Source organism: Lycorma delicatula, chromosome 3, assembly GCF_047948215.1.
Source record: "Lycorma delicatula isolate Av1 chromosome 3, ASM4794821v1, whole genome shotgun sequence".
NCBI classification, from domain to species: domain Eukaryota; kingdom Metazoa; phylum Arthropoda; class Insecta; order Hemiptera; family Fulgoridae; genus Lycorma; species Lycorma delicatula.
Genome location: NC_134457.1, coordinates 65,960,642 through 65,970,030, shown reverse-complemented (window position 1 = coordinate 65,970,030; position 9,389 = coordinate 65,960,642). Strand labels below are relative to the sequence as shown.

The 9,389-nt window shown below is 29.1% G+C and overlaps 1 protein-coding gene across 1 annotated transcript in view; it reads right to left on the bottom strand.

The window, feature by feature from the left end:
* Positions 1 to 319: 319 nt before the first annotated feature.
* Positions 320 to 9,389, bottom strand: part of Nct (Nicastrin) — a 60,769-nt gene continuing 51,699 nt past the window's right edge. Inside the window, exons 11-13 of the mRNA XM_075359925.1 lie at positions 6,094 to 6,196; positions 5,376 to 5,568; positions 320 to 1,244 (exon numbers count right to left, since the gene is read on the bottom strand). Of these exons, the coding sequence (XP_075216040.1) occupies positions 1,226 to 1,244; positions 5,376 to 5,568; positions 6,094 to 6,196 (315 nt within the window). The 3' untranslated portion in view covers positions 320 to 1,225. The remainder of the gene's footprint in view (positions 1,245 to 5,375; positions 5,569 to 6,093; positions 6,197 to 9,389) is intronic.

The following is a 9,389-nucleotide window of genomic DNA, read 5'->3' as shown; positions in this document are numbered from 1 at the left end:
AAGTAAATACTACAAATTTCCAGGTTCTAAGAAAAAATATTGCTCATTTATTAAAGAATGAAAAACATAACAAGAATAAACATCTTTACAGTCTAATACATGAGAAGTGGGTTAACTTTACGTGTTGAAATATATCTATAATTTTTTTGCTTGTAAGGCATTTGATCAATTTCCCAAGATCCCATTTTCCTTGATAATGATGTTACATGGCTAGAATTATTTTGTGAGTAGCAAGTTATAATACAGTATATCACAATTTGCACCTATTACTAATTCAGGATGTCTTTTAAAGATAGGAACCACATAAAAGAAAAGCACATTTTATAAGAAAAATCCATTTATTTAAAATGTTAAATACAGGTGAATAGAATAAGTATCTTAATTAGTTTATTAACAATTTCCTATAAAAAGCATCATTATAGTAATAATTCATTAATTGTACAATCGTTAATACTTAGGCTTTAACTAGAAATTCAATTATGTTGCAAATAAAAAAAAAAAAAATCATATTTATTACATGAAAGGAATTTTTAAAAAAAAATTAAATATAAGAAAGTTCATTCTTTTAATTACAATATATTTTCCGAGGACGCAAATCACAATTCTCATTAAGACAAAGAACATAGTATGTTGAAAGAGTAGAACATCAGGAGAGCAGTTCACATTTCTACAACTAAACAAAACTATAACTACTACTTCAACTAATGCTATTAAAACTAACAATAACTATGTCAATAAATTACAAGTAAAACTAACAAACAGAATGTAAATTACATCAAAATTTTATTTATTTAAATAATTACACATAATATTTACTGTATTTACAAGGATTATAAAAATCACAGTAATGTGTGAATAGTTTTATAGTATAATGCATTTATTATTAAATTTACAAGGGAAGTAAGTACTAAATTATTACACATGTAAAAAAATAAACAAATAAATAAGCATAAAAATATAAATTATATACATTTTTATTACAAAACATTTCTTTAATAGATTTGTCTCATTGAACACTTCATGAAAGAACGTGATCGACAAATATGAGCATTAAAAACTTCTGCTGCATCTCCTGTTTTGCTGTTACTCACATGAATTCTCCTTGTAGGTTTTTACATACATGACATATACTTCCTTTTCATTCACTATATCCGTCTCTGTTTTATAACTGTACTCCATGTTGAGTTCTAAATGTCATTAGAGAAATCTGATTTGCGTCGCAACCCTAGCATATAACACCAGGTCTGAAATAGAAAAATAAATAACACATGATAAAAACTTGTAAAAGGGAAAAGTAAGATTTTTATATCGACTAACAAGAAATAATGTATTATGCAGAAAATAAAATACTGTTTTATAATTCTAAACAATAAGATTGAAATGCCTTGAAAAAGGCCATAAAAGGGTTTCCTTTAATATTAAAAAAAAACAACTAATTAATAAAAATAAATTTAACACATGAAACAATCATCTAATTTGGGTATTTTAACAGAAGTTTACCCCAAGGAAAATTTTGGGGTACATAAATTAAAAACTAATAATGTGTTAAACAAAGATGGTACACCAATATATAATACGAAAGGTAAAGTCGATAGATGGGTGGAATATATTGAAGAGTTATACGGAGGAAATGAATTAGAAAATGGTGTTATAGAGGAAGAAGAGGAAGTTGAGAAGGATGAAATGGGAGAAATCTGAGATCTGAATTTAAGAGAGCATTAAAAGATTTAAATGGCAGAAAGGCTCCTGGAATAGACGGAATACATGTAGAATTACTGCGCAGTGCAGGTGAGGAAGCGATTGATAGATTATACAAACTGGTGTGTAATATTTATGAAAAAGGGAATTTCCATCAGACTTCAAAAAAAGTGTTATAGTAATGATACCAAAGAAAGCAGGGGCAGATAAATGTGAAGAATACAGAACAATTAGTTTAACTAGTCATGCATCAAAAATCTTAACTAGAATTCTATACAAAAGAATTGAGAGGAGAGTGGAGGAAGTGTTAGGAGAAGACCAATTTGGTTTCAGGAAAAGTATAGGGACAAGGGAAGCAATTTTAGGCCTCAGATTAATAGTAGAAGGAAGATTAAAGAAAAACAAACCAACATACTTGGCGTTTATAAACCTAGAAAAGGCATTCAATAACGTAGACTGGAATAAAATGTTCAGCATTTTAAAAAAATTAGGGTTCAAATACAGAGATAGAAGAACAATTGCTAACATGTACAGGAACCAAACAGCAACAGTAACAATTGAAGAACATACGAAAGAAGCCGTAATAAGAAAGGGAGTCCGACAAGGGTGTTCCCCATCTCCGTTACTTTTTAATCTTTACATGGAACTAGCAGTTAATGATGTTAAAGAACAATTTAGATTCGGAGTAACAGTACAAGGTGAAAAGATAAAGATGCTACGATTTGCTGATGATATAGTAATTCTAGCCGAGAGTAAAAAGAATTTAGAAGAAACAATGACCGGCATAGATGAAGTCCTACGCAAGAACTATCGCATGAAAATAAACAAGAACAAAACAAAAGTAATGAAATGTAGTAGAAATAACAAAGATGGACCACTGAATGTGAAAATAGGAGGAGAAAAGATAATGGAGGTAGAAGAATTTTGTTATTTGGGAAGTAGAATTACTAAAGATGGACGAAGCAGGAGCGATATCAAATGCCGAATAGCACAAGCTAAACGAGCCTTCAGTAAGAAATATAATTTGTTTACATCAAAAATTAATTTAAATGTCAGGAAAAGATTTTTGAAAGTGTATGTTTGGAGTGTCGCTTTATATGGAAGTGAAACTTGGACAATCTGAGTATCTGAGAAGAAAAGGTTAGAAGCTTTTGAAATGTGGTGCTATAGGAGAATGTTAACAATCAGATGGGTGGATAAAGTGACAAATGAAGAGGTATTGCGGCAAATAGATGAAGAAAGAAGCATTTGGAAAAATATAGTTAAAAGAAGAGACAGACTTATAGGTCACATTACTAAGGCATCCTGGAATAGTCGCTTTAATATTGGAAGGACAGGTAGAAGGGAAAAATTGTGTAGGCAGGCCACGTTTGGAATATGTAAAACAAATTGTTAGGGATGTAGGATGTAGAGGGTATACTGAAATGGAACGACTAGCACTAGGTAGGGAATCTTGGAGAGCTGCATCAAACCAGTCAAATGACTGAAGACAAAAAAAAAATTTGGGTATTGCTGTAAAAAAAAAAGTGGTTTTTTGCTTGTTAATATTCATATGGTATTAACACACAAATTAATAAAAAGTACATAATATAATCATTACAAAATTAAATTATATCAAGTAATGTCACCCTATTACATTGTAATCATTAAATTTTAATTATTAACAAACAATTGTTACTTTTATTTATAATAAAACCAGACAAATAAAATTTTGTTACTGTTATTTTACTCAAGAAGAGGCAATTAGAAAGAAAAAAAGACTTACGAGTAACATAAGAAATGGTTAGGAAAAATAGGATAATAAGGGATTAAGAATATCAAAAAACATTATACTAGAAGTTACATAACTTTGATATTTAGGGAATAAGATTATAATAAATGGGTAACAAAATACTGATTGGCACAAGCAAGTTAAAGTTATCTTCATGAAAAAAGTATTCTGTATTAAATATACATAAGAATTAAAAATAAATTCTTGAAAATATGTGTGAGGTGTAAAGCTTTATGGTTGTGAAACAGATGTTAGAAGAACAAAAAGTTAAAAAATATAGGTTTCTAAAAAGTGATGCTACAGAATGTTCAAAATTACATGGGTTAATAATATTCAAAATGAAGAGGTCTTAACATGAACAGAGAGTGGAAAAAATTGTTAACAAATCCTTGTAGAGATGAAACAGGCTAGACTACTACATATTAAGACTCCAGGTGTAATTAATTTTATAACGGAGATATATGTAGAAGATAAGAACTGTGGAGGGAGAAAAATATTGAAATATTTGACAGTGTAAGGCAGCAAAAATAGGTCGATATTAAAAAATTAAAAATATACAAAGGATTGAAGATAACATCAAATCAGTCAACTGAGGCTTGGCAAAAAAGAAGAAAATGAACTTAGAAGCAGTTGCTCATTTTCTTTTCCATAAAGCCTTCATTAGTGGTTATATTTAAGCAACCACTAATGGATATCAGCTTACAGGGACAAACCTTCACATCTGTTCTGATAATAACAAAAACCAATATTTATAACACTAGTTATAATTTTTGTATTAGGAAGGAAATGCAATAGTATAGATAAAAAATCTGTACAAGAGAATACAACTCTATATCTGAACCCATATGTGGAATAACCCATAACTTCTTTTTTTGTTAATAACTCATACTTCTTTTTTTGTTTAGCCTCCAGAACCACAGTAAGATATTATTTCAGAGGATGAATGAGGATGAAATGTATGAATGTAAATGAAGTGTAGTCTTGAACAGACTCAGGTTGACCATTCCTGAGATGTGTGGTTGATTCAAACCCAACTACCAAAGAATAATGTTATCCATGATCTAGTATTCAAATCCTAGAAAAGTAACTGCCTTTACTAGTATTTGAAATTTAGAACTCTCGACTTCATATTAGCTGACTTGCAATGACAAGTTCACCACTACACCAACCTGGTGGAGATTAACCTTCATACTTATGTTTCTGCAGGTATTTAACTAAACTCTAGGTGATGTATGTATAAGATGGTTTAATTTAAGTAAGAGGCACGTTACTAGATCATCATTTAAGCTTTATGGTGATAAAATCTCACACAGTGATATGTATTATGCCCCACATCTGAACAATTAAGACAGCTCACATGATGAAACATTAACAGTAAAAATCTAACTGTAAGAAAATGACTGATTGAAATTATACAAAACAATGAATTTTAACAAACTTGTGTTATAATGGTGATTTCTTTGTCTGTGTCATGTTATAACAAATTATGTTAGTATCACCTAAAATGTATGTGATATTCCACTATCGTGAAGAAGAAGTTACTGAACATTGGCCAATAATACTGATCACATACTTAGCTCTACAAGTTGTATATGTTACCATATGATTTAATTCACTTAATTAACAGAAAAAAAATTTTTGTTCTTATGAATGTTTTTAGTAGGATCATGATTCAAACAATGTACTTAAATAGTAATATTTCACAAAACTGAAGTAGAGAGGGTATATGAAAGCTAGTTCAACAAAAGAAATAATTAAAGTAAGGAGGAAGAGAGCCCACAAAATGCATATTCAAAACACATCTCCCAAAAGATTTATGTAAGATATCTTCACCAATTTGGAAAGCATGCTTAAAAGTAAATTATAAGAAAAAATGAAATGTAGTAAATTTATGTCTAAGACTTACTTTGTGTGAAATAGAAATGAAGCTCGTGATTTGATCCAATAAACAGTGAAAAAAGAAAGTAAGAGAACAAAAAGTCCTACAAGAAAAGTTTGAATCTCTTGTTGCCGAGATGGTTTAAGAAACATTCTTAAGTTCAAATCCTGCCACACTGATTCAGTCCATGATGAATATTTTCCTGATGACCAGTCATAATCTAAAACAAATATAAAAATAGTATTAAATTTATAAAAGAAACCAAAAATGTAGAAAATATTGTTCATTCATATTTTTAAAAGAACAAAATAATATTAATAACAAATAAAATAAATTTAGTAATACAGAAAAAATAAAGCTTAATAATAATCAAAATCATTACAAAATAACAAATCTAAAAAAATAAATAAATAATAGTCCAATGTTTAGAGTTCCAGATTTTTCTATCACCACAAAAAATTGTTCATATAAATTAAATTTAAAATTAACTACATACAACTATAAAAAATATATTGTAAATATTCAGTCTAATAATATACCAATTATGTTACCTAAAAGTAAATAAAATTAGATTCACAATCCTTATTAAAAAAAGTATATTTTAATGAAATGAATAAAATACTTAGAAATATGTGGCGAATAATTATTATTATTGAATGAATAATTTAACCACATTTCAAAAACAAAGAAATATCTATCTAGTGGATTTAAATATTTAGTGCATAAAAACAAACACAGAAATTACCTGCAATTTCAAATGCTGGGCTAACAGCTGTAGTAAATCTTGAATTAGATTTGTAGCACTCTCCTGAACCTGACTTTCCAGCAATAAAAATGTATTCATACTCCTAAAACATACAGAACAGCTGATAAAAAATATATGATTATTTCTATATTATTACTTACTTACAAACTGTTTTATTATGATTATCATTTAGGGCTATTTATCCTACTCTTTTTGACAATAAAGAAAAACTTTATCAATAGAATTGCTAAATGAAAAAATGATACAAAGGAAAAAACCAATACCAAGTATCCTTTATTAACTTGCAGTTCGATAAGTGTATGCAAACCAATTTTGTGCTTTTGAGGACGAACCTACATCTACAGTATACATCTAATTATAACGATTATAATATAATAGCCCCTAATGTGGTTTATGTAATATATAATTATGATGTGACCTGAATTAAATATTTATGTATTCATCTATACACAGCAGTTCCAATGATATGATATTTATAACTAAACAATAAAAATAACTAGAATCTTATTGACAAAAAATGAATCCAAATGCAATGGCTCAAAATTGAACGGTAACAGGTTATTTACATAAAAAGGAATTAATTTATTTTAAATGTTGCTGAAATGCAAAAAAAGTAAAAAACAATAGTGACAATAAAATAACATTTGCCACAAATAGCCAGAGCCAAGCTTGAGCAGGATAAATAAATTTAATTTAATTAATATGAGTTGTTCACTGTGAACAACTGTCGTGTCAGTTGGCAATGACTTGTGTTGTTCAAGGTTTGTGGTTGTTAGGTTTTATGTCTACTAAATGTTTAAGTTTTTATTTATTTATTTTTGTTGGATATAATTGTAGAGTTTTGTACTGAGTGATGATGCAGGAGCCTGCAGAAGTCGACTTTTGGTATTAATTTTTTTAGGTTTTCTGTTACTGTTTGATGGTAATTTTGTTATTTGAGGTTAATTGGCACAGTGATCAGTATGTTGATGAACTGTTTGAATTTTCAGAAAGTTATATACAGTGTTTAATTTTACTGCATCAGAAGATTTTCTCCTAAAATATGCATAATACAAAATAAATACGTCAACAAAAGTTACTTAGATTGGAGGGCAGACACCTCATGGTAACCATGGATTTGACCTTGACCATTATTTCAAGGTTAACACAATTTAATGGAATGACCTATTTTTGATCCCATCATTGAATAGAGGAGAAAAATTTACATTGAAATATATATGGGGTCACAATATGATCTTAAGACTTTTTTCAGGGTGTTTGATTTTAATTTCCCCAGACAATTTTCTCATAAACTATGCAATATAAAAAAATAAGATCTAAACAAAAGTTACTCAGATTTGAGAGGAACACCTCATGGTGACCTTGGATTTGACTTTGACCTTGTTTCCAGGTTAACACAATTTTTTCAAATGGAATGACCTATTTTTGACCCCACCAATGAAAAGAGCAGAACAACATAGATTGGAATATGTAGTTGTCACACATATGACCGTGGACCGTGTTTTGTAAGTAACTTGGCTAACCATCAGAGATAATGTTATACGATAATGTAAAGTAATTTTTATGCTCTTTCCCATAGCATGCAAGATAAATGGCCTGGAACATTGTATGATCTTCAAAAATGTGTAACTCATATAACACTATCTCTGATGGTTAACCATATGACCTTAAAAAAGGTCCAAGGTCATGTATGTGACTACATATTCCATTGTAAACTTTTCTGATCTTTACATTGGTGGGGTTAAAATTAGGTCATTACATTTGAAAAAAAATATGTTAAACGTCAAATAACAGTCAAGGTCAAGTCCAAGGTCACCATAGGGTGTCCTTTCCAATGTGAGTCACTTTTGTTTAGGTAATTTTTTTGCGTCATTTATGAAAAAATCACCTGGTACGATTAAAATGAAACACTCATACTAATCTTATATGTTAAAAATATTTGGCTGAAAATCTATTTCCAGTCTTTTTAGGCATTCTACTGGATGGATTGGGCTGATTTTTTTTATTCTGCTCAGAATGACCCACAGATATATCATTAAGTTCACTAGATCCCAAACTTCTGTATCCTCTGAAAGTTCCTCAAAAAATACTCAGTTATTACTTACTTGAAGAAGTTTCTCAAGTTATTACTCATAAGAAAATCACTTTGAAGGCCTGTTGATGCTTGATGACATATTTGCCAGCCATTCCAAGCGAAATTGTCCTGGAAATATCCATTCCAATCTGGACTGGAAATAGATTTTGAGCATACAATATTAAAACCTACTTCCTGTCCATCTGGCATTCCACTGGACGGATCAGGCTGATTTTTTTATTATTCTGTTTGGAATGACCAAAAGATATGTAATCAAACATTATCAGATCTCAAACTTGAGTCTTCTCTAGAAATCCTCATTTATTCCTTGATTGAGGAACTTTCTGAGATTATTACTCACGGGAAAAAATCACTTTAAATCACCATCAATGCTTGATGATATATCTGCAGGGCATTCCCAGCAGAAAAAAAATCAGCCTGATCCATCCAGTAGAATGTTAGATGGGCTGCCAAAAAAGTTCTGACCATGTATTTTTACCTATGGTAGGAAAGGAAAAAGAAACACATGGAGATTGAAGATGATACATAGATGATTGTAGATGGAATAAGTTTTTAGCAGATTTAAAAAAATATATATAACATTAACTTTGTAAAAATGATGATGCAAAACAGCAATGGGCCACTAGTTTAATTAAATTTAATCAATTATTTAAGGATATTCAACTTTATAAATAAACAAGTAACTCTTTTACAACTACTTTTTTTATATAAAATGACTCTTAATGTAGTTTTTTGGCCATGCAACTGACAATTTATTTACATGTTTTTCACAGCCTCATTTTAAATTCAAGAAGAAATTATAAAAGAAAAAGTAACAGGAAAACATTATAGGGTTAGTTTAAAAGGCCTATATACATTAAGAAATTAAGTTCTTATAACACTGTAAAACAAATATTAATAAGGTCAAGTCATATTTTTGGTTAAAAATTGATAGTAAAATTGGGATTAAACAGGCATTTTTTGAATATCTACCACTGGTTTTGATAACTTTCTCAAATACAAAATTTATGGTACAAAATTATTTCAATGAATACCGTCGTCAGAACTTTTGTCAATTTTGCATGACTTCTGTTAGTTATAATTTTTTTTTAACTTTTTATTGAGGCTTTTAATTTTTCATTAAAACTAATTATCAAAAAATATTCTAATAATTATAGTACAGAAATTTGATAATCTGTTA